Source organism: Heteronotia binoei, chromosome 21 (assembly GCF_032191835.1).
Source record: "Heteronotia binoei isolate CCM8104 ecotype False Entrance Well chromosome 21, APGP_CSIRO_Hbin_v1, whole genome shotgun sequence".
Taxonomy (NCBI): Eukaryota; Metazoa; Chordata; class Lepidosauria; order Squamata; family Gekkonidae; genus Heteronotia; species Heteronotia binoei.
The window spans coordinates 5,538,266-5,562,739 of record NC_083243.1 but is presented as its reverse complement, the minus strand read 5'-3'; the positions used below and the strand labels follow the sequence as shown (position 1 = coordinate 5,562,739).

The 24,474-nt window shown below is 48.2% G+C and overlaps 1 protein-coding gene across 1 annotated transcript in view; it reads right to left on the bottom strand.

Annotated features, from left to right (window-relative positions):
• KLHDC1 (kelch domain containing 1) overlaps positions 1 to 24,474 on the bottom strand; it is a 41,836-nt gene that overhangs the window by 5,079 nt on the left and 12,283 nt on the right. Inside the window, exons 4-10 of the mRNA XM_060262193.1 lie at positions 23,032 to 23,150; positions 22,461 to 22,539; positions 20,761 to 20,844; positions 20,494 to 20,577; positions 18,635 to 18,693; positions 13,805 to 13,917; positions 9,277 to 9,349 (exon numbers count right to left, since the gene is read on the bottom strand). Of these exons, the coding sequence (XP_060118176.1) occupies positions 9,277 to 9,349; positions 13,805 to 13,917; positions 18,635 to 18,693; positions 20,494 to 20,577; positions 20,761 to 20,844; positions 22,461 to 22,539; positions 23,032 to 23,150 (611 nt within the window). The remainder of the gene's footprint in view (positions 1 to 9,276; positions 9,350 to 13,804; positions 13,918 to 18,634; positions 18,694 to 20,493; positions 20,578 to 20,760; positions 20,845 to 22,460; positions 22,540 to 23,031; positions 23,151 to 24,474) is intronic.

The following is a 24,474-nucleotide window of genomic DNA, read 5'->3' as shown; positions in this document are numbered from 1 at the left end:
ATAAGGATTGAATAACCTGGGTTATCTCGAGGTCTTCTAATTCAGGTATTAACTGATACACGCTAATGGACTAGCAGTCACTCAATATTGTACTCGAATAGCTCGGCATCAAATGCCCACAGAGCTCAGCCTCTTGAAGGAGGCGTTGAGAAATGTTTCAAGACCGGCCCTCTGAAAGGGATTCTTTGTTTCTTACAGATCTTGGCCTTCGTTCAAAAGCACTTACAGCAAGAGCCCGGGGTGTTCTTAGAGAGTCTGGCTCTCGCCTCCTGTGCGTAAGTGAGTGCAGAGAAAAAAGCACAGTTCCTTTCCTTCCTTCCCTTCCCTAGGGGAAGCAGGTCAGGCAGACTTCACAGTATGCTGTCCCTCGGTCTGCCAGCAGACCAGCTCAGACTTGGGAATGCAAGTCCTTCTTCACCCAAAGGGAAATTAACATGTAGAATTCACTGCCACGGGAGGTGGTGGTGGCTACAAGCATAGACAGCTTTAAGAAGGGACTGGATAAAAATATGGAGCTGAGGTCCATCAGTGGCTATTAGCCACAGTATGTGTGTGTGTGTGTGTGCGCATGTATGTGTGTGTGTGTGTGTGTATGTGTATATATATATATATATATATATATATATATATATATATATATATATATATATATATATATATATATACACACACATACACACATATATTGGCCACTGTGTGACACAGAGTGTTGGACTGGAGGGGCCATTGGCTTGATCCAACAGGGCTTCTCTTATGTTCTTATGTGACACAGAGTGTTGGACTGGATGGACCATTGGCCTGATCCAACATGGCTTCTCTTATGTTCTTATGTGACACAGAGTGTTGGACTGGAGAGGCCATTGGCCTGATCCAACATGGCTTCTCTTATGTTCTTATGTGACACAGAGTGTTGGACTGGAGGGGACATTGGCCTGATCCAACATGGCTTCTCTTATGTTCTTATGTGAAACAGAATGTTGGACTGGATGGGCCATTGGCCTGATCCAACATGGCTTCTCTTATGTTCTTATGTAACACAGAGTGTTGGACTGGAGGGGCCATTGGCCTGATCCAACATGGCTTCTCTTATGTTCTTATGTGACAGAGAGTGTTGGACTGGATGGGCCACTGGCCTGATCCAACATGGCTTGTCTTATGTTCTTATGTGACACAGAGTGTTGGACTGGATGGACCATTGGCCTGATCCAACATGGCTTCTCTTATGTTCTTATGTGACACAGAGTGTTGGACTGGAGAGGCCATTGGCCTGATCCAACATGGCTTCTCTTATGTTCTTATGTGACACAGAGTGTTGGACTGGAGAGGCCATTGGCCTGATCCAACATGGCTTCTCTTATGTTCTTATGTGACACAGAGTGTTGGACTGGAGGGGACATTGGCCTGATCCAACATGGCTTCTCTTATGTTCTTATGTGAAACAGAATGTTGGACTGGATGGGCCATTGGCCTGATCCAACATGGCTTCTCTTATGTTCTTATGTGACAGAGAGTGTTGGACTGGATGGGCCACTGGCCTGATCCAACATGGCTTGTCTTATGTTCTTATGTGACAGAGAGTGTTGGACTGGATGGGCCATTGGCCTGATCCAACATGGCTTGTCTTATGTTCTTATGTGACACAGAGTGTTGGACTGGATGGGCCATTGGCCTGATCCAACATGGCTTCTCTTATTTTCTTATGTGACAAAGAATGTTGGACTGGATGGGCCATTGGCCTGATCCAACATGGCTTCTCTTATGTGACACAGAGTGTTGGACTGGAGGGGCCACTGGTGATCTAACCTGGCTTCTCTTATGTTCTTATGTGACAAAGAGTGTTGGATTGGAGGGGCCATTGGCCTGGTCCAACATGGCTTCTCTTATGTTCTTAAGAACATAAGAACATAAGAGAAGCCATGTTAGATCAGGCCAATGGCCCATCCAGTCCAACACTCTGTGTCACACAGTGGCAAAAAATTTTTGTGTATACACACACACACACACTGTGGCTAATAGCCACTGATGGACCTCTACTCCATATTTTTATCTAAACCCCTCTTGAAGGTGGCTATGCTTGTGGCCGCCACCACCTCCTGTGGCAGTGAATTCCACATGTTAATCACCCTTTGGGTGAAGAAGTACTTCCTTTTATCCGTTTTAACCTGTCTGCTCAGGAATTTCATCGAATGCCCACGAGTTCTTGTATTGTGAGAAAGGGAGAAAAGTACTTCTTTCTCTACTTTCTCCATCCCATGCATTATCTTTTAAACCTCTATCATGTCACCCCGCAGTCGACGTTTCTCCAAGCTAAAGAGTCTCAAGCGTTTCAACCTTTCTTCATAGGGAAAGTGTTCCAGCCCTTTAATCATTCTAGTTGCCGTTTTCTGGACTTTCTCCAATGCTATAATATCCTTTTTTAGGTGCGGCGACCAGAATTGCACACAGTACTCCAAATGAGACCGTACCATCGATTTATACAGGGGCATTATGATACTGGCTGATATGTTTTCAATTCCCTTCCTAATAATTCCCAGCATGGCATTAGCCTTTTTTATTGCCAACACACACTGTCTTGACATTTTCAGTGAGTTATCTACCATGACCCCAAGATCTCTCTCTTGGTCAATCTCTGCCAGTTCACACCCAAACAACTTGTATTTGTAGCTGGGATTCTTGGCCCCAATGTGCATTACTTTGCACTTGGCCACATTGAACCGCATCTGCCACGTTGACGCCCACTCACCCAGCCTCAACAGATCCCATTGGAGTTCCTCACAATCTTCTCTGGTTCTCACCACCCTGAACAATTTAGTGTCATCCGCAAACTTGGCCACTTCACTGCTCACTCCCAACTCTAAATCATTCTTATGTAACACAGAATGTTGGACTGGATGGGCCATTGGCCTGATCCAACATGGCTTCTCTTATGTTCTTATGTGACACAGAGTGTTTGACTGGAGGGGCCATTGGCCTGATCCAACAGGGCTTCTCTTATGTTTTTACGTGACACAGAGTGTTGGACTGGATGGGCCATTGGCCTAATCCAACATGGCTTCGCTTATGTTCTTATGTGACACAGAGTGTTGGACTGGAGGGGCCATTGGCCTGATCCAACATGGCTTCTCTTATGTTCTTATGTGACAAAGAATGTTGGACTGGATGGGCCATTGGCCTGATCCAACATGGCTTCTCTTATGTTCTTATGTGACACAGAGTGTTGGACTGAAGGGGCCATTGGCCTGATCCAACAGGGCTTCTCTTATGTTTTTACGTGACACAAAGTGTTGGACTGGATGGGCCATTGGCCTGATCCAACATGGCTTCTCTTATGTTCTTATGTGACACAGAGTGTTGGACTGGAGGGGCCATTGGCCTGATCCAACAGGGCTTCTCTTATGTTCTTACGTGACACAGAGTGTTGGACTGGATGGACCATTGGCCTGATCCAACATGGCTTCTCTTATGTTCTTATGTGACACAGAGTGTTGGACTGGAGGGGCCATTGGCCTGATCCAACATGGCTTCTCTTATGTTCTTATGTGACACAGAGTGTTGGAATGGATGGGCCATTGGCCTGATCCAACATGGCTTCTCTTATGTGACACAGAGTGTTGGACTGGATGGGCCATTGGCCTGATCCAACAGGGCTTCTCTTATGTTCTTATATTCACTGTGCCCAAACAAACCACAGGGGTCCGATGCATGGCTGCTGGCTGGGATCAAAGGACTCAGACAAGAACAGAGAGAGGGTAGAACACTCTCAAGGGGAAAAAATATTTTAAAAAGCTTGCTGGTTTGGCTTACATCCCAGCTTTCCACAAGGTCCGAGTGGTGTGTTTCCCTAGCCCTGTTCTTTTGGGGCCGAAGTCAGACAGTCCCTCTTTCCCTTCATCCCTCTTATACATCCCCAAAGAGTTGAGCTTATTAACCGTTCCCAACATCACGCTCAAGGTAACAGCCCTGACAATTGAGGGATGATTGAGAGGTGACATGACACAGGTTGATAAAATTATGCATGCAATAGAGAAGGTAGTCGGGTTAGATAAAAGGAAGTCCTTCTTCACCCAAAGCGTGATTAACATGTGGAATTCACTGCCTCAGGAGGTGGTGGTGGCTGCAAGCATAGACAGCTTCAAGAGGGGATTGCATCAACATATGGAACAGAGGTCCATCCAGGGCTGTATCTGGGATATTTTTTGTGGAGGGGGCACCAGGGAATGCTAATTTAATTAACGAAGCATAAACAAGAGGAGACAGGGTTTGGAGGGGCCAGGAGAGGGTGTGACTGGCAGATTTGGGAGGGGGCACTGCCTCCACCTAGTTACAGCCCTGGATCCATCACTTCCTGTTAGCCACAAGGTATGGATGGAATGCTCTGCTTGGGGCAGTGATGCTCTGTTCTTGGTGCTTGGGGGACAACAGTGGTAGGGCTACTGGAGTTTTGACTCTGCTGGTGGCCCTCCTGATGGCACATAGGTTTTGACCATGTAAAAATCCTTCCTTGGAGGTTTTTAAACAGAGGCTGGATGGCCATCTGACAGCAATGAGGACCCTGCAAATTTAGGGGGATGTATTTGTGGGTTTCCTGCATTGTGCAGGGGGTTGGACTAGATGACCCTGGAGGTCCCTTCCAACTCTATGATTCTATGGCATACAGCACTGGACTGGATGGACCACTGGCCTGGTCCAGCACGGCTTCTCTTATATTCTTACGTTGACCTCTTTTTGCACAAGCTAATGCAAAATAAACAAATGGGTATGCATCAATACAGGTTGATTGCCGATCAAACCAATTTGTACCAATAATTGTCAGGTGAGCCTTCATCGTGCCAAATCTTTTTAAAAATGAATCAGCCAAGCGTAATTTGTGGAGGTGAACAGGATTCGTCCCTTTTGTTTATTTAACTGCTGCAAAAGCAACGCACACGACTACACAGCGCTTCTTACTTCATTCATTTCAGCAATTATTCACGGATCTCCTTACACTAAACTGTATCCCACCTGTGCTCTTCCTCATACCTGTTGATAGGTCTGCCTCTGCCTTATGTGCTTTAGGGAAACTCTGGCCTGGACTGGAACATCGAAGAACACTGCCTTGACTCTGTGGACCGCCTAGCTGCAAACCTGAGGCTTTCTTTCTACAGACTGATAGAGTTTATGTCCTCTCACAGCTGCTCTAACTTAGCACCTAGACATTCTAATAAAGCATGTTATTTACATCACACATCAGCTACATTAACGTTATCTTTTTAAAAAACAAAACAAAAACCAAACCAAACCAAACAGACCCTCCAACGGGGATATTTGTGAAATTAGTTTTCATTACTGAAATCTTGGAACTACACAAGGCATTTAATGCAGTGACCCAGAGACAGAGATCCTGTGCTGGGGAAGAAGGCCCTGGGTTCAATATCTAACCTCCCCTGTCCCCCCCTACAAAAAAAGGGAGGATCTCAAGGAAGTGGCTGCTAGGAGAGATCCTACTCTGCCTCCGAGACAGACACCGATGACCAGAGTAGGCACAGCAGTGCTGGTTAAGGTGGCCGTAAGGTCTGACTCACCATAGGGCTGTTTTGTACATCCACGTATTAAGGAAAGATCAGTTATTTTTCTCAACAGGGTTATCATGGGAATGGAGATTAACATCGTACTCCTGTAAACAATGAAAACTAGCATCGCGTCTGCGCTACCTGGAAGGCAGAGTGGTGTGGACCCAGCCCAGAAAACGCCGAACACCTGAAAATTTCACTGAAACCGAGGGGACTAACACCTGTGCATGCGTAATCCAGGCATGATTACCAACTTGTGACCTGTGATATAAAGGGGTGACCTAAACTAGTCATGATTGTTTAATGCAGGGGTCGCTTTGTAGAAAAATAGGTGGCAGAACTCATCCAGGGATTGTTATGCAGCTGCACCTACTATTCAAGGGACGAGGTAGGTGGGGAGGAGGGAGAGGCCGTCAGAAAGGTTCAGGAGCTGAGCTCCTGTTGAATACGAGGCCTTAATATAATCAGCAAGTGTTCGGAGGACTGACATAGCCCCGCACACAAATGGATGCTGTTCACACATTCAGTAGCAAACCAGAGAAGGAGAGGATGATGGCAAGCAGGCAAAACGTCCCTGACCCCTTCCTTGTGAGGTTAGGAGAGCTGGTACTCCTCCCTCCTCACACACAAACCTGCTCCCCTCCCCCATTCCTCCTCGCATTTTTGCAGCTAGCAGAAGCTTCAGCCTTAATGTTGAACCGTGGCTTGCTCTGAAAAGGGTGAAGCAGGGCATTTGCGAGGGTGTGAGACTCAGGGACCTCACCTTCCCCTTGCACTGCCTACAGTGGGCTTGTAAAGTATGTTTGAACTGAAAATACCCAACAATATTCACGCCTGTGGGACTCAGCCCTGTGGCATGCTGATTTGGGTGGAAACTCTTTAAGAAGAAGATATTGGATTTATATGCTGCCCTCCACGCCGAATCTCAGAGCAGCTCACAGTATCCTTTATCTTCTTCCCCCACAACAGTCACCCTATGAGGTGGGTGGGGCTGAGAGAGCTCTTACAGCAGCTGCCCTTTCAAGGAAAACTCTGCCAGAGCTCTGGCTGACCCAAGGCCATTCCAGCAGGTGCAAGTGGAGGAGTGGGGAATCCAACCCGGTTCTCCCAGATAAGAGAGCTATGGCTGACCCAAGGCCTTTCCAGCAGGTGCAAGTGGAGGAGTGGGGACTCAAACCCGGTTCTCCCAGATAAGAGAGCTATGGCTGTCCCAAGGCCATTCCAGCAGCTGCAAGTGGAGGAGTGGGGAATCAAACCCGGTTCTCCCAGATAAGAGAGCTATGGCTGACCCAAGGCCATTCCAGCAGCTGCAAGTGGAGGAGTGGGGAATCAAACCCGGTTCTCCCAGATAAGAGAGCTCTGGCTGACCCAAGGCCATTCCAGCAGCTGTGAGTGGAGGAGAGGGGAATCAAACCTAGTTCTCCCAGATAAGAGAGCTCTGGCTGACCCAAGGCCATTCCAGCAGCTGCAAGTGGAGGAGTGGGGAATCAAACCCTGTTCTCCCAGATAAGAGAACTCTGGCTGACCCAAGGCCTTTCCAGCAGGTGCAAGTGGAGGAGCAGGGAATCAAACCCAGTTCTCCCAGATAAGAGAGCTCTGGCTGACCCAAGGCCATTCCAGCAGCTGCAAGTAGAGGAGCGGGGAATCAAACCTGGTTCTCCCAGATAACCGTCCACACACTTAACCACTGCACCAAACTGGCTCTACAACAAACCTAGAGCCCTCGTCTTAAGCAGCTGTATATTTAAACACAACAACTTCAGACAAAGTACTAGAGGCCAAACTTTCTCTGAACTCAGCCCATTCCACAGAGGCTGCAAATAACAGGAGTGCATTTTTTACTTAAAGAGAGCCGCGCCTCTTTCATGCAAGGAGGACTTTGTGCCTGTCAGTCCCCCTAAAACTCTGGTCAGCAACTACTTTTAGGTAAGAGGGCAGCCCTTCCCGGAAACTGCCTGCTGGCCCCCACTGAAACTGCAGGAAAAACTTATTTATCAGTGGGCCGGGCTTGTCCCTGGTCTCTCTGGTGGCTGAGCCTTGCTCTATGTCCAGGGTGGAAGCAGGACGAGGACAGAATAACTGCTGACAAGGAGCTCTGCGGGTTTTCTTTACCCTGACTTGAGCGGCCTCAGCCCAGCTCCACAGAATTGATCTTAAAGGGAGGCTGCCCTAGGGCAGAGAGGGCAACGGAAAGAGTCGTATGACTCTTCCAACGGACCCGCTATCGAATTATACTAAAGGACAACGATCTACAAAATGAAATAAATAGCAGCGCCAGCGTGCTGCCCTGTAACCTGCCTAATGAATGATGTGTCTGCTTCAGACTTCAAAAGGGAAAGAAAAACGTAGACAGGCAACCTGATAACGGCGGTCACACTGGCCTAGTTGGTGTGTGTGTAAGTGGTGGGTGCGGGGAGAGCAAGATTGCATCCAGACAGGGGTGGGATTCTAGCAGGAGCTCCTTTGCTTATTAGGCCACCCACCCCTGATGTAGCCAATCCTCCGAGAGCTTACAAGGCTCTTTTTTTTGTAAGCTCTTGGAGGAGGGACGGTGGCTCAGTGGTAGAGCATCTGCTTGGGAAGCAGAAGGTCCCAGGTTCAATCCCTGGCATCTCCAAAAAAGGGTCCAGGCAAGTAAGCGTGAAAAATCTCAGCTTGAGAACCTGGAGAGCCGCTCCCAGTCAGGTGAGGGATGGTGGCTCAGTGGTAGAGCATCTGCTTGGGAAGCAGAAGGTCCCAGGTTCAATCCCCGGCATCTCCAAAAAAAGGGTCCAGGCAAATAGGTGTGAAAAACCTCTGCTTGAGACCCTGGAGAGCCGCTGCCAGTCTGAGTGGACAATACTGACTTTGATGGACCAAGGGTCTGATTCAGTATAAGGCAGCTTCATATGTCCATATGATTGGCTACATCAGGGGTGTGTGGCCTAATATGCAAAGGAGCTCCAGCTAGAATTCCACCCCTGCATCCAGCTATCCATATACTGATGGACCATTTGCTGAAGAACAGCTCTGACTAGGTGGGGGGTTGAGGGGCGGGGGGGCGGGGGCAGAGCACTTCCTAAGTATGCAGAAAGTCCCAGTATTGATCCCCAACATTTCCACTTAAATGGTCTTGTACAGAAGGTATCAGGAAAGCCCCTGAAAAGGGGCTGCCAGTTAGAGCGGTTGATACAGAGACAGCCGGAGTGGCAGCTTCATGTATTCACTGGCTGTAAACACATAAATAGGTCTGGACTGCGCAGTTATTTCCCAGGTTTGTGTAGGTTAATAGCCATGAAATTTGGCCCCATCTGCGCTGGACATGGAGGGTGTGGAGCCGCTCCAATAATTTCAAACTGTAATTTTGACTTGTGTGTGCCAGGAAACCACTTCCACTGAAATCAATGTGCGTCCTTCTGGATAAATACATTTCAGACAAAAATGCAAAGGCCACAGAGGACTCTGCCCAGGGTAAGGGCAGCAAAGGGTTAACTAAGCATTCTGGTAAGTGTCAGTTAACTGCACCAGACATTATTTAAACTTCACAATCCCTTGACTAATTGGCTCTTTGGTATCATCTGAAAAACAGAGGACAACTTGATGCATTTCAAGCAGGGCACTTAAAATTCTTTAAAATACAAATGTTAACATGCAGGCAAATACTTGAGAATGCAATGGAGCTGGGTCTGACGTAACAATCTATTCCTACTTATCTCAGTCCCAACATGTGTGGACTAGCTGAAGATACCTCGGTCTGCTCTTTGGTAAATAGGCAAGCTGTTGCCATTCGCTTGGTGACACGCTATAAATCCACCCATCGCCTGAAAAGAAAGACGCCTAGATTAATGGTATTTATGCAATAAATTTCCACTGATAACAAATGACTACCTAACATGACAGCTGACGACTACAGATTTATACCCCACCCTTCTCTCTGAATCAGAGTCTCAGTGGCTTACAATCTCCTATATCTTCTCCCCCCACAACAGACACCCAGTGAGGTGGGTGAGGACGAGAGAGCTCCCCCAGAAGCTGCCCTTTCAAGGACAACTCTGTGATAGCTGTGGCTAACCCAAGGCCATTCCAGCAGCTGCAAGTGGAGGAGTGGGGAATCAAACCCGGTTCTCCCAGATAAGAGAGCTCTGGCTGACCCAAGGCCATCCCAGCAGCTGCAGGTGGAGGAGTGGGGAATTGACCCCAGTTCTCCCAGATAAGAGAGCTATGGCTGACCCGAGGCCATTCCAGCAGCTGCGAGTGGAGGAGTGGGGAATCAAACCCGGTTCTCCCAGATAAGAGAGCTATGGCTGACCCAAGGCCATTCCAGCAGCTGCAAGTGGAGGAGTGGGGAATCAAACCCGATTCTCCCAGATAAGAGCTCTGGCTGACCCAAGGCCATTCCAGCAGCTGCGAGTGGAGGAGCGGGGAATCAAACCCGGTTCTCCCAGATAAAAGCTCTGGCTGACCCAAGGCCATTCCAGCAGCTGCAAGTGGAGGAGTGGGGAATCAAACCCGGTTCTCCCAGATAAGAGACCTCTGGCTGACCCAAGGCCATTCCAGCAGCTGCAAGCGGAGGAGTGGGGAATCAAACCCGGTTCTCCCAGATAAGAGCTCTGGCTGACCCAAGGCCATTCCAGCAGCTGCGAGTGGAGGAGCAGGATATCAAACCCAGTTCTCCCGGATAAGAGTCCGCACACTTCGCCGCTACACCAAACTGGCTCTCACCATGTAACACCAGCAAATAAATCCTTAATATGAAAACATTGGGTAACCCTGGCAATAACTGAAAGAGATAATTCAGCTCCCTCCCGGGGAGGCATAGAATGTTTGACCCTTTTGGGCTTCTGTGGCATCACAACCCTGGAGGTCCCTTCCAACTCTATGATTCTAACCTTCTTCTGGAATGTTTTTCAATATCAAAAGTACTTCTCTATGTGCAACGAACCCTGGGCTCAGAATCATGACGATTGCCCCTATTTTGCCAGGTTTTCAGGTCTTCCTAGGCCCTCGTGGCTTTTTTGGCATTTGGATTCCTTCGAAGGAACCCCCGTGCTTAGTGAAGAATCCCTCATCTTCACTACTGGGAGGAGGGACTCGATTCTTCTCTTTCGGCCTAGAGCTCACAGGGGAAATTCAGGGTTGGCCCATTTGGGAGGGAAAACGACAACCGATCTGAGGAATGTGGCGGGAAGCTTGGGAAACGTATATGTTGTGTCTGTGAACTAATGTTATGTTTTACCGCAGCGCAAAGGGTTAAAACTGCAGTCCTGCAGTCCTAAGCTCCGCTCATGACCTGAGTTTGATCCCCGGTGGAAGCTGGGTTTTCAGGTTGCCGGCTCGAGGTTGACTCAGCCTTCCATCCTTCCGAGGTCGGTCAAATGAGAACCCAGCTTGCTGGGGGGAAAGTGTAGATGACTGGGGAAGGCAACGGCAAACCACCCCGTAAAAAGTCTGCCGCGAAAACGTTGTGAGAGCAATGTCACCCCAGAGTCTGAAACGACTGGTGCTTGCACAGGGGACCTTTCCTTTCCCTTTCCTTAAAGCATTAGATAAATGCAATTCATTGAAATCCAATTAAAAACAGCATAATATAGGTAACTGCACAGTCCAGCTGTCGTCGCTGGGCCTATCTAGAGCATCTGTGACCAGCGTTTGTCCAGCTGCTGCTTAAAGACTGCCAGTGAAGGGGAGCTCACCGACTCCCTAGGGATCAGAGTCCACTGTTAAACTACTCTGACTGGAAAAAAGTTTTTCCTAATATCCAGCCGGTGCCTTCCCGGTCTGTGTCTTCTATGCTGACCAGCTGCACACTGGTTGCAGTTTAATAGCCTCAGTCATTCCAGAGAGCCAGTTTGGTGTAGTGGTTAAGTGTGCGGACTCTTATCTGGGAGAACTGGGTTTGATTTCCCACTCCTCAAGTTGCACCTGCTGGAATGGCCTTGGGTCAGCCAGAGCTCTGGCAGAGGTCGTCCTTGAAAGGGCAGCTGCTGTGAGAGCTCTCTCCAGCCCCACCCACCTCACAGGGTGTCTGTTGTGGGGGAGGAAGGGAAAGGAGATTGTGAGCCGCTCTGAGACTCTTCGGAGTGGAGGGCGGGATATAAATCCAATATCTTCAGAGACCATTACTGCAGTACTGCAGTCCTAAGCTCTGCTCATGACCTGAGTTTGATCCCTGGCGGAAGCTGGGTTTTCAGGTAGCTGGCTCAAGGTTGACTCAGCCTTCCATCCTTCCGAGGTCGGTAAAATGAGGACCCAGCTTGCTGGGGGGAAAGCGTAGAGGACTGGGGAAGGCAATGGTAAACCACCCCGTCAAAAGTCTGCCGTGAAAATGCTGTGAAAGCAACATCACCCCAGAGTCCTCTACGCTTTCATCACCTGCTTGCACAGGTGACCTTTCCTTTCCTTTCCTTTCCTGCCTGGCTCATTGGAGCCTGTAGGACTGAGCTTGGGGACTCAGGAACAACGGGCAGTAGGATCCAAATCCCTGCTGCCCTGCTCCAATCACAGGTCCCCTGCTGGTTTGAATGATCCAATGGCGTCCAAGAGCGGGAACCTTGATCTGTATATAGTTGGCCCAGGGGGCAGTCTACGTAGTTCAGCCATTCCCATGCTGTAACTAATAAAGAGAGCTATGATCACTGCAACTGCATTGAGCCCGCTATATGATAGTATAAAACCTTGAATAGTCCAGCGTGCATTTCCCAGGGTGGCTGCGGGTGCTGAAGCGTAACTCTTAAAAAATACCAAGCTTGTAGATAAAGGGCTTGTTTTTATAATCGATATTGCATAATCGATTGTCCCTTTCGTTGCCGCGAGGATAAACCCAGAAGTTCCGCTTGGCGAGTACAATCGATTAGATGTGACTAACGGTGAAAAGGAAAGTCGCTTGTGAGTTTTGTTCTATCGACTTTGGCACAGGGATGACTGAGCCTAGAGGGCCAGAGGTTCTCTAAGGATTTTCATTACTGCTGTCAACTGAAGAAGAAGAAGAAGATATTGGATTTATATCCCGCCCTCCACTCCGAAGAGTCTCAGAGCGGCTCACAATCTCCTTTACCTTCCTCCCCCACAACAGACACCCTGTGAGGTGGGTGGGGCTGGAGAGGGCTCTCACAGCAGCTGCCCTTTCAAGGACAACCTCTGCCAGAGCTATGGCTGACCCAAGGCCATGCCAGCAGGTGCAAGTGGAGGAGTGGGGAATCAAACCCGGTTCTCCCAGATAAGAGTCCGCACACTTAACCACTACACCAAACTGGCTCTCCTGATATGGGGAGGGGGCAACACCGGTGGCGGGGCCCTTGCTGGTGACGTGACATTGCTGGCTACGCAACGACATCACTCCCCGTGAGTCCATAAACAATGTCAACCCATCGCCAGGGAACACCAGGAATACTCTTGTCATTTGGGCAAAACTCTGTGGTGAAGCCATGCGTGGGGAGTGACATGAGGACATAATGACGCTACCCCCCCCCCCCCATTTCTTGCCATTTCCCCCCTGCTGGCCAGCCAAGTGGTGGCGGTAAAGTGCCAGGGAATCCCTTATCTTCAGAAGAGGAATGGCAAGCCTATATAGAAGATGATGATGATATTGGATTTATATCCCACCCTCCACTCCGAATCTCAGAGTGGCTCACAATCTCCTTTATCATCCTCCCCCACAACAGACACCCTGTGAGGTGGGTGGGGCTGAGAGAGCTCTGACAGAAGCTGCCCTTTCAAGGACAACTCCTGTGAGAGCTATGGCTGACCCAAGGCCATTCCAGCAGCTGCAAGTGGAGGAGTGGGGAATCAAACCCGGTGCTCCCAGATAAGAGAGCTCTGGCTGAGCCAAGGCCATTCCAGCAGCTGCAAGTGGAGGAGTGCGGAATCAGACCCGGTTCTCCCAGATAAGAGAGCTCTGGCTGACCCAAGGCCATTCCAGCAGCTGCAAGTGGAGGAGGGGGGAATCCAACCCGGTTCTCCCAGATAAGAGAGCTATGCTGAACCAAGGCCATTCCAGAAGCTGCAAGTGGAGGAATGGGGAATCCAACCCACTTCTCCCAGATAAGAGAGCTCTGGCTGACCCAAGGCCATTCCAGCAGCTGCAAGTGGAGGAGGGGGGAATCAAACCCGGTTCTCCCAGATAAGAGCCTGCACGCTTAACCACTACACCGAACTATATTCATCAGGGACAAAGTTTAGTTCACAGTTATTGTTTTAATTCACTAATCGCACCAATTAAGCAATTATAAATTGTGCTTTGCCCAACAAACTCAATATATTTTGGGAAACGTACTTACTTAGAGGTACATTATCTGAACTCAGCCCACCAAACAGGAACAGTTTATCATCCGCTATCGGAGTTAAAGTATGCCATGATCGCTCTCCAGGTTTTTCATCATTTGTACAAATTCTAGGTAAAAAAAGGAACCAAAATACTGAAGGTGTATATAATACAAGAAGTAAACAAAATAATTATTGGTCTGGGAGTTTACCATGTTTACAGGAGACAAATATTTTCTGAGGGCATCACGAATCAGATAATTTGCTTGCAATTGTTTACTTTCTTTTCAAGCTTTGTACTTCTCGTTAAAACTCTCTTGAAGTTTCTTGGCTAAGGCACTGCAAATAAGACAGCCAGTACGGGAATGAACTTATATATATATCTATGGGACAGCTACATTAAGTTCTCATTGTCCTATCTCAAAAAGCAATGTTGTGGAACTGAAAACAGTGAACATAAGAACATAAGAGAAGCCATGTTAGATCAGGCCAATGGCCCATCCAGTCCAACATTCTGTGTCACACAGCGGCCAAATACACACACACACACTGTGGCTAATAGCCACTGATGGACTTCTGCTCCATATTTTTTCTAACCCCCTCTTGAAGGTGGCTATGCTTGTGGCCGCCACCATCTCCTGTGGCAGTGAATTCCACATGTTAATCACCCTTTGGTTGAAGAAGTACTTCCTTTTATCCGTTTTAACCTGTCTGCTCAGCAATTTCATCGAATGCCCACGAGTTCTTGTATTGTGAGAAAGGGAGAAAAGTACTTCTCTACTTTCTCCATCCCATGCATTATCTTGTAAACCTCTATCATGTCACCCCGCAGTCGACGTTTCTCCAAGCTAAAGAGCCCTAAGCGTTTCAACCTTTCTTCATAGGGAAGGTGTTCCAGCCCTTTAATCATTCTAGTTGCCCTTTTCTGAACTTTCTCCAATGCTATAATATCCTTTTTGAGGTGCGGCAACCAGAACTGCACACAGTACTCCAAATGAGACCGCACCATCGATTTATACAGGGGCATTATGATACTGGCTGATTTGCTTTCAATTCCCTTCCTAATAATTCCCAGCATGGCGTTGGCCTTTTTTATTGCAAACGCACACTGTCTTGACATTTTCAGTGAATTATCTACCACAACCCCAAGATCTCTCTCATGGTCAGTCTCTGGCAGTTCACACCCCATCAACTTGTATTTGTAGCTGGGATTCTTGGCCCCAAAGTGCCGAAAGGGCAAGCAAATGACCCAAGGAACATCTCCAATATCAGCAAAACACCCAGGGCAATTAGGACGATTCAGTATGCAGTATACTGGGAAAGTGGCTAAACTATTACCCTTGCTCATAAGCAGGGGTGGAATTCTAGCAGGAGCTCCTTAGCATATTAGGCCATACCCCCCTGACGTAGCCAATCCTCCAAGGGAGGCCAGACTGTGCTCTACACAGTCTAGGGGCTTCTCAGTGGCAGCACCAACAATGTGGAATGCCCTCCCAGAGGTCATAAGGGCCCTGCGGGATGTCTCCCAATTCCGCAGGGCCTTTAAAACTGAACGGGCCTTTAATACTTAAATGGGAGAGGACTGCCACCCTACACTGCTGAGCGACACCACTCATGAGGAATTAAAATCACTATTGGATCACTGTCAGAATAAAGAAAGTTATGATCCCGCCTATACTGAAGTTTTGGGCAGCACCACGGAATGTATTTTAATTGTTATTTTATTGTTTGAAATTGTAACCTTAAATTGTTTTTTAAACTGACTGTTAGCTGTCCTGCGTCCACTTGCGGAGAGGGCGGGATAGAAAACTAAAGTAATAAATAAATTATAAGGTTTTTGTTTTGTAAACTCCAGGAGAATTGGCTACATCAGGGGCGTGTGGCCTAATATGCAAAGGAGCTCCTGCTAAAATTTCACCCTTGCTCATAAGCCTAAGAAACTGACAAAAGATTCCGAGCGGGCAAAAGGAAGTACTTATGTCACCTCAAAATGTGGTGTCAGCCACTGGCTTAAATGGCTTTAAAGGGGGATTTAAACATTTGCTCCGGTTTAGATCTCAGCTTTTCTCATCTTCCTTTTCCTCCAGCCACCCCCATGCCCCTTGAAAAACTGTGGCAGAGAGTCAGGACGCAGGAGTGACAGCGAACTGAACGACCTTCCCTCCTTCTCAGCAGCAACAATGAACCACCCAACAGAGACACAAACCCGAGAAATAAACCTTGCAACCGACAGGGAGAAAAATACACACTAATACAATACTCTTATGGGACGAAAAAAATCAGCTTCACCATCTTGAGCTCATCCACTCGCACATCATCCAGTTTAATATTGGCTATGCCAACAATGCTGTTCCACTGTCTACACTGAACAGGTGGGCCAATCCCAACGGGAGAGAAGAACACATATCTAATTTAAGAAACTACAACATACAAGTGGGGGAAATGTTTTAACATTCCTGGGCATACCATTGCAGATCTCTTCTACCTTTCCCTGCCCCCCCCCCAAACACAACTAATTAATTGGACTTACAAACCATACAGGGTGGACACATTAACCACATAATATGGCATAGTTTGGTACATGCCATCACTACCTGGGGGTAAGATGCATTACATTCGGTTTCTGTTAAATTCCTTGTGGCTTCACATAGTGCTAAGGGCCCCATGGCGCAGAGTGTTAAAGCTGCAGTACTGCAGTCCTAAGCTCTGCTCACGACCTGAGTTTGATTCCAGCGGAAGCTGGGTGCAGGTAGCCGGCTTGAGGTTGACTCAGCCTTCCATCCTTCCGAGGTCGGTAAAATGAGTCCCCAGCTTGCTGTGGGGAAAGCGTAGAGGACTGGGGAAGGCAACGGCAAACCACCCCGTCAAAAGTCTGCCGTGAAAACGTTGTGAAAAGCAACGTCGCCCCAGAGTCGGAAATGACCGGTGCTTGCACAGGGGACCTTTCCTTTCCTTACATAGTGCAAAGAGCAAGGGTGACCAAACTTGCGTAATTTAAGAGCCACATAGAATACATGCCAGATGTTTGACAGCAGCAACACAGGAATGTCAGATGTTTGAGAGTTGCAGGAGGGAGGGAGGAAGGAAAGAAGGAAGGAAGGAAGATAAACAGGGGAGGGGAAGGAGGGGGAAAGAAAGCAACTTTAAATTTAAATGTAGTCTCCAAGTTGCCGGCTGGCTTGGCTCTGAGGAGTGATTTAAAGAGACAAAGGCCTTCTCCAAGCTGACTAACGGGCCAGTGGGAGTTTCAAGAGCCAGAGAATATGTGTGAGCCACAGTTTGGCCACTCCTGGCATAAAGTAAAACACTGTTTATTATTTGTATAGTTCACTGAGGAAGAGGTCATCGGAACGAGGGATTATCTAGAATCCTCGTGTGGACTAGGACTTCATACTGAACTTCTCATGGACTCGACGGATTCCATTTAAGAACTGATGGATATGAATTTAGAAGGGACTTTGTGAATTAATTTCATTTTCCATTGAACTTTATGTACTCTGCCTGTTGCTTTAATGCTGCGTGTTAAGTGGCAATAATACCGTGCATAATATAACTAGAGTCGTTGGCGTTTATGAAAATTGCTCTTTATTCATAGTCTTCCTTTGTGCTATTACAGCTAGCAGTGTGTTGGTTAATTACGGTCCCCCAGAAATAAGGGCAGGGGAAATGGGGGTAAGCAGCACAAAAGGACTGGATGAGAACTTGTCAAGGAAATTAAATGCTATCACACAACAGATCCGCCACATGCTGCGCTCTGCCAAAGATATGAGAGATCCACTTTCAACCCCTGGAGTCTACAAAATACCCTGCTCCTGTGGCGCAGTCTATGTTGGCACTACCCAACGCAGTATCAACACCCGCCTCACCGAACACAAGAGACAATGTCGCTTGTTTCAGCCAGAAAAATCAGCTGTCGCTGAACACGCATTTCCAAGAAGGAGACCACGTCATCCACTTTGAAAGAACTGAAGTCCTCTCTACGGTCTCACATTATCACACCCGCCTGAACAGAGAAGCTATTGAGATTTACAAACACCAGCACAACTTTAACAGAAAGGAAGAAGGCATTTTCATCCACCATTCTTGGTATCCAGCTCTGCAAAACACCCTACAGACTACAAATTGCAGAAGGTCACAGAACAACCAGCACATTCCACAGAACAATCAGCACAGTCAACAACCATCTTCCTTATCTTCACACCCCTTCCAACCCTCCCAGCAATCAACAAAGAACAATGGTCACATTCCACAGCCAGTTTCCTTATCACCACCCTTCCAGGAAGCCCCACCAAACGATGGGTACATTCACAAACCAACTGCCCTCTCACCACACCCCCTCCAGCCTAGAAATAGCAGCTCTCCAACCGCCCTGGCCTCCCTCAATGCACAGCAGCCAAGAAGGTCTGAGCGCCTGCTCCGGCTGCAACACCACTGAGGATGTTCTCCGCAGCTGAGAACGAAACGTCTGGAAGAAAAACTTTCTCCAGTAGAACACGGCACTTGAGCCTGAAAGATTCTACAAACCCTAAATTAAATGCTGTCCTTCCTCCTGGCTTAAACTTGAATTGTCTTTTGCTGAACCACGCTCTTTACTGATGTTAATTTCCATACGCATCAGAAAACTTCCTTCTTGTAGTTGCTGTTTATTCCTTTATGCCGTCTCGCCGTTCACTGCCCTAAAAAAACGGCATCGCATCACACTGCAAGTGCGGCTGAGTGCCATTTCACAACCACAAACCCACACAACAGAAATGTAAAATCCACAACAAATAGTCCAGATCAAATTAGAAATGCTTAAGCCAGAGAAGAAAGTGATATGGGGGTCGGGGGGGACGGGACTAACTTACTTTCCTGACCAAGCCCAGGTCTCCAGGTTCAGGCAATGTAAATCGTTCATCCTTGTTTGCTATTTGTAAAGAACAGAACAGAGTGTGTGAGAATGACGCTTAAATAAAAGGAGTAATTATTTCAGCGCAGCAACCTAACTCCCCAGATGGGAAAACCAGAGCTTTTTTTCGTAGCAGGAATTCCTTTGCATATTAGGCCACACCCCCTGATGTAGCCAATCCTCCAAGAGCTTCCAGGGCTCTTAGTACAGGGCCTACTGTAAGCTCCGAGAGGATTGGCTACATCTGGGGAATGTGGTCTAGCGTGGGTGGAATTCTAGCAGGAGTTCCTTTGCATATTTGGCCACACACCCCTGATGTAGCCAATCCTTCAAGAGCTTCCAGGGCTCTTCGTACAGGGCCTACTGTAAGCTCCGAGAGGACTGGCTACATCTGGGGAATGTGGTCTAGCGTGGGTGGAATTCTAGCAACAGTTCCTTTGATTATTAGGCCACACACCCCCTGATGTAGCCAATCCTTCAAGAGCTTACAGGGCTCTTAGCACAGGGCCTACTGTAAACTCTGGGAGGACTGGCTGCATCAGGGGGGTTTGGGCCTAATATGAAAGGGAGTTCCTGCTACAAAAAAAAGCCCTGGGGAAAATTAAATGCTTAAAATAAGATGATGCTTCTCCGGGGAGTCAAGCGAGTTCTCCAGGCTCAGAGGCAGAGCATCTGCTTTGGCAGGCAGAAGGTCCCGGTTTTGATCCCTGGCATTACCAGTGGAAAGGAACAGATAGAAGGCGGTAAGGAAGACCCCGGCTTGAGACCCAGGAGAGCCGCTGCCAGTCCGAGTAGACGATACTGACCCTGATGGACAGATGGGCTGATTCAGTATTTACGACAGACCTGTGTTTACGACAGACCTGTGAGGTCGGTTAGGATACGTCATGATCCTGGCTGCAGAAAGCTTGTAGGCCGGGGGGGGGGGGGAGGCCAAACTGTGACTCAGGAGCCACACGTGTCCCAGGAAGAACTCAGGATTAAGATGAAATCCTGATTTAAAGGTGTACTGCTGAAGAGAATACTCCCTCATTGGACAAGAGCAGCAGCAAACGCACAGAGAAATGACTGTAGGGCCCAATGGAGCATCTCCCTCTCTTCTTTGCTCTCCATGCTAGACACACACCAGCCATGACTCAGAGCTTGGGTCCTTCCAGCTCCCATCCATTCCTGCTTTTCCAGGTTAGGGCCAGGCCTCACATTTACTCGGAGAGCTATTAAATTCCTGCCTGGAGCCCTAGGTAGAGTCTGACTGCAGTTCAAGGCCCAGGGTTAAAAGGCAGAAAGTGGGGCTGAGGTCAGACCAGGAGCCAGGAATATAGCTGTGATGCATGGGTCCATCAAAAAAAGGAGGAGGAGAAAGGGAAGAGATGCATCCATGCCCACTGGCTACATTCAGAAGACCGTAGACCGCAGACCGCAGATTTATAGCCCGCCCTTCTCTCTGAATCAGAGTCTCAGAGCGGCTTACAATTTCCTTTCCCTTCCTCCCCCCACTCCAGACACCCTGTGAGGTGGGTGAGGCTGAGAGAGCTCTCACAGCAGCTGCCCTTTCAAGGACAACTCCTAGGAGAGCTCTGGCTGACCCAAGGCCATTCCAGCGGCTGCAAGTGGAGGAGTGGGGAATCAAACCCAGTTCTCCCACATAAGAGTCCACGCACTTAGCCACTACACCAAACTGGCTTTGGAGGAGGAAGAGATTGGATTTATATCCTGCCCTCCACTCTGAATTCTAGAGTCTCAGAGCAGCTTGCAGTCTCCTTTCCCTTCTCATTCACAGGGGGGAATGATCATGCCTTGAATTTTAAAAAGACTAACCAAAACCCGTCCTCCAAAGACGTAGCCCTTATTTCCTAGGACGGCACACGAGTGAGCTGCTCGAGGCTGAGGTGGGTCTCCTTGCTGCAAGCAAAGACAAAAGAATATTTAAAAATTCCAAAGGTTTACACAAATTCAAGAAGTTAAAAGGAGGAAATGCAAGGTTATGTATGGGATGACCTGACCATTAAAGAAAACATGGCAGCCAGTAAGCGTGGTCGCATGGCCATGCCAAGAAATTAACCAAGGTTTCAAAATGACACTTACTTTAATTGTTGGCTGATGCCAAGTTTGTAGACGCGTATCAAAGACATGGACATCGTTGTGCCATCCCCAGTATATCTGCCCTTCCTAAAGATCAGGAACCATAAAAAGACGAACAGGAGCGAAGAATGAAAGCATCTGTAATATTCCAGCTGTTGTGCATAGGAACTAATGTCATTACTGGAGACCAAGTCCTGTGAGAAAAGGCTAAAGTAGCTGGGGATGTTTAGCCCAGAGAGGAGACGGCTGAGAGGTGATAGGATCACCATCTTCAAGGACTTGAAGGGCTGTCATATAGAGGATGGTGTGGAATTGTTTTCTGTGGCTCCAGAAAGTGGGACCAGAACCAGTGGGTTGAAATTAAATCATAAGAGTTTCCAGCTTAACATTAGGAAGAACTTCCTGACCGTTAGAGCAGTTCCTCAGTGGAACAGGCTTCCTCCCTGGGAGGTGGTGGGCTCTCCTTCCTTGGAGGTTTTTAAACAGAGGCTAGAGGGCCATCTTACAGCAATGAGTATCCTGTGAATTTAGGGGGAAGTATTTGTGAGTTTCCTGCACTGTGCGGGGGGCTGGACTAGATGACTCTGGGGGTCCCTTCCGACTCTATGATTCTACTTTAGAATGGGACTCCTGCCTGGCTCATTGGAGCTTTGGGGACTCAGGAACAATGGGCAGTGAGATCCAAATCCCTGCTGCCCTGCACCAATCACGGGCCCCCTGCTGGTTTGAATGATCCAATGGCATGCTTACGCAGGAACCTGGATGTATACATATTTGACCCCATTGGCCCAGTTCCTCAGTCTTTTAAGTGCAGCCATAGACTGGCTGCATCTAATAAAGAGTTACAATCACTACTACCTCGTCTCTTCCTCGCAGTGAACCCAGGGCTTTTTTTGTAGCAGGAACTCCTTTGCATATTAGGCCACGCCCTCCTGATCTAGCCAATCCTCCAAGAGCTTACGGTGGGCCCTGTAAGAGCCCTGTAAGCTCTTGGAGGATTGGCTACATTGGAGGGTGTGGCCCAGGGGTGGAATTCTAGCAGAAGCTCCTTTGCATATTAGGCCACGCCCTCCTGACCTAGCCAATCCTCCAAGAGCTTACGGTAGGCCCTGTAAGAAGAGCCCTGTAAGCTCTTGGAGGATTGGCTACATTGGAGGGTGTGGCCCAGGGGTGGAATTCTAGCAGAAGCTCCTTTGCATATTAGGCCACGCCCTCCTGACCTAGCCAATCCTCCAAGAGCTTACGGTAGGCCCTGTAAGAAGAGCCCTGTAAGCTCTTGGAGGATTGGCTACATTGGAATGTGTGGCTCAGGGGTGGAATTCTAGCAGAAGCTCCTTTGCATATTAGGCCACGCCCTCCTGATCTAGCCAATCCTTCAAGAGCTTACGGTAGGCCCTGTAAGAAGAGCCCTGTAAGCTCTTGGAGGATTGGCTACATTGGAATGTGTGGCCTAGGGGTGGAATTCTAGCAGAAGCTCCTTTGCATATTAGGCCACGCCCTCCTGATCTAGCCAATCCTTCAAGAGCTTACGGTAGGCCCTGTAAGAAGAGCCCTGTAAGCTCTTGGAGGATTGGCTACATCAGGGGGTGTGTGGCCTAATATGCAAAGGAGTTCCTGCTACAAAAAAAAGCCCTGCTTGAACCCACCATATTATACCAGCAGATGTAAGAGTCCTTTCTATCGGAAAAGGCAGCATCCCTTACCCAAAATGCATCATGGACATCGAAGCAGTCGCTCAGCTCGTTTTGCTTCCGGCAGCCATAACCTCCAAAATATATTAGCCTGAAAAGATTACAATCGAAAGGACAAATTAGCTCTTTGGTATTAAAACCACAGAAGTGCAATCCTAAGCAGAGTTAGACCCTTCGAAGTCCACTGGCTTTGGGCCGCTTAGGATTGCACTGCAGGTCCTTTCGATCTGTCTTCATCCTAGGGGGATCCTGTTTATGTCATCCGTGCTCTTAGGTAATCAGTAGGGGGAAACATCAAATTCTGCCTTGAATCATCCACGAGTCATGGAACGTTACGGCCGTTTGACAATGCTTTCACATTAACCAAAAGCAATAAAACTAGCTGCTGTTACCATCCCCATGCCCCGTGCACCGATTAAGGACAGCAAGAGTCCACGTTTATGGGTATGAAGCACATGTAAATTAGGAGAACTGACCCAAGACATGAAGACACACAATTAAGAATTCCAGGGGCTTAATCTGTGGGCTTTTGTCCACCAGCCAATGCCACCTCCCCGTTTGTGAAACCACCCATGACAATTACCTGTCTTTATACACCCAGCAGGCAAGTTTGTCACGTGGTGTAGGAGGCTGACCTTTAAAGTCTGAGATTTTTTTCCACAAATAGGTTCCGTTCCTTGTTCGCAAATTAACATAATAGAGCTTAAAAAGGAAATTAGAAGACTTTCAACGTGAGAGCAATATTCCAGGAAAAATTAAGCGCTAATTGGCAATGGTGGCGACCAGGACCAGTGCTCCCTCTAAGCTGAGTTGGCGTGAGCTAGCTCACCGTTTTTTAGCCTCCGGCTCACACATTTTTGCCTCAGCTTGGAAAAGCGGCCCCGGAGCAAACTAATTGATGCAGCAGCGCGTAACTTGAAGGCCGGTCGTTCACAAAATATAATTTTTGCTCACAAGACTCCACAGCTTAGAGGGAACATTGACCAGGAGAGAACAAGCAGGGATACTCATTCCTTTTTTTAAAAAAGAGAAAACCCTTAAACGCTCTGATCTCCAGCCAACAAACCCTGATAAGTAGCAGGAATTCTGCTTTAATTTTGGAGGGGCTTTTTATGCTGTGATTAACAATGTGATCCATGCTGCCTTTGAATTAAGGCCGAGGTGAGTTTTCTCAAGTCACGAAAATGCCTTTCACCACAGTCCCGGCTAAGCAAAATGGAGCTATCTGCAGTTTTAAGGCCAAAGCTCAGATAGGGACAGGTGTCATGGGAGGGACGGTAGCTCAGTGGTAGAGCATCTACTTGGTAAGCAGAAGGTCCCAGGTTCAATCCCCGGCATCTCCAACTAAAAAGGGTCCAGGCAAGTAGGCATGAAAAACCTCTGCTTGAGACACCGGAGAGCAAGGGAGGGACGGTGGCTCAGTGGTAGAGCATCTGCTTGGGAAGCAGAAGGTCCCAGGTTCAATCCCCGGCATCTCCAACTAAAAAGGGTCCAGGCAAGTAGGCGTGAAAAACCTCAGCTTGAGACCCTGGAGAGCAGGGGAGGGACGGTGGCTCAGTGGTAGAGCATCTGCTTGGGAAGCAGAAGGTCCCAGGTTCAATCCCTGGCATCTCCAAAAAGGGTCCAGGCAAGTAGGCATAAAAATCCTCAGCTTGAGACCCTGGAGAGCTGCTGCCAGTCTGAGAAGACAATACTGACTTTGATGGACCGAGGGTCTGATTCAGTATAAGGCAGCTTCATATGTTCATATGTCAGATCAATCGCGACAGGGCCACCCGCTGCGGATACCCAGAGGACCAGATCTATCACTTACAACAGGGACTAAGCTACCTTATACTCGAGCATCCTGGTTTGAACTGTGGCTGGTAACGGGCTGCTAGTCACAGCATTTCACAACAGTAGCCCTAATTCCTGGGAGTCAAAACGAAGAAGCAAACCATTTAACTGTACATTTGGCTACAACGCTGAGAGGAATTAATAGCAGCTGTGTCCTATCATGAACTGCTGCAGAAACAGTTACCGCATC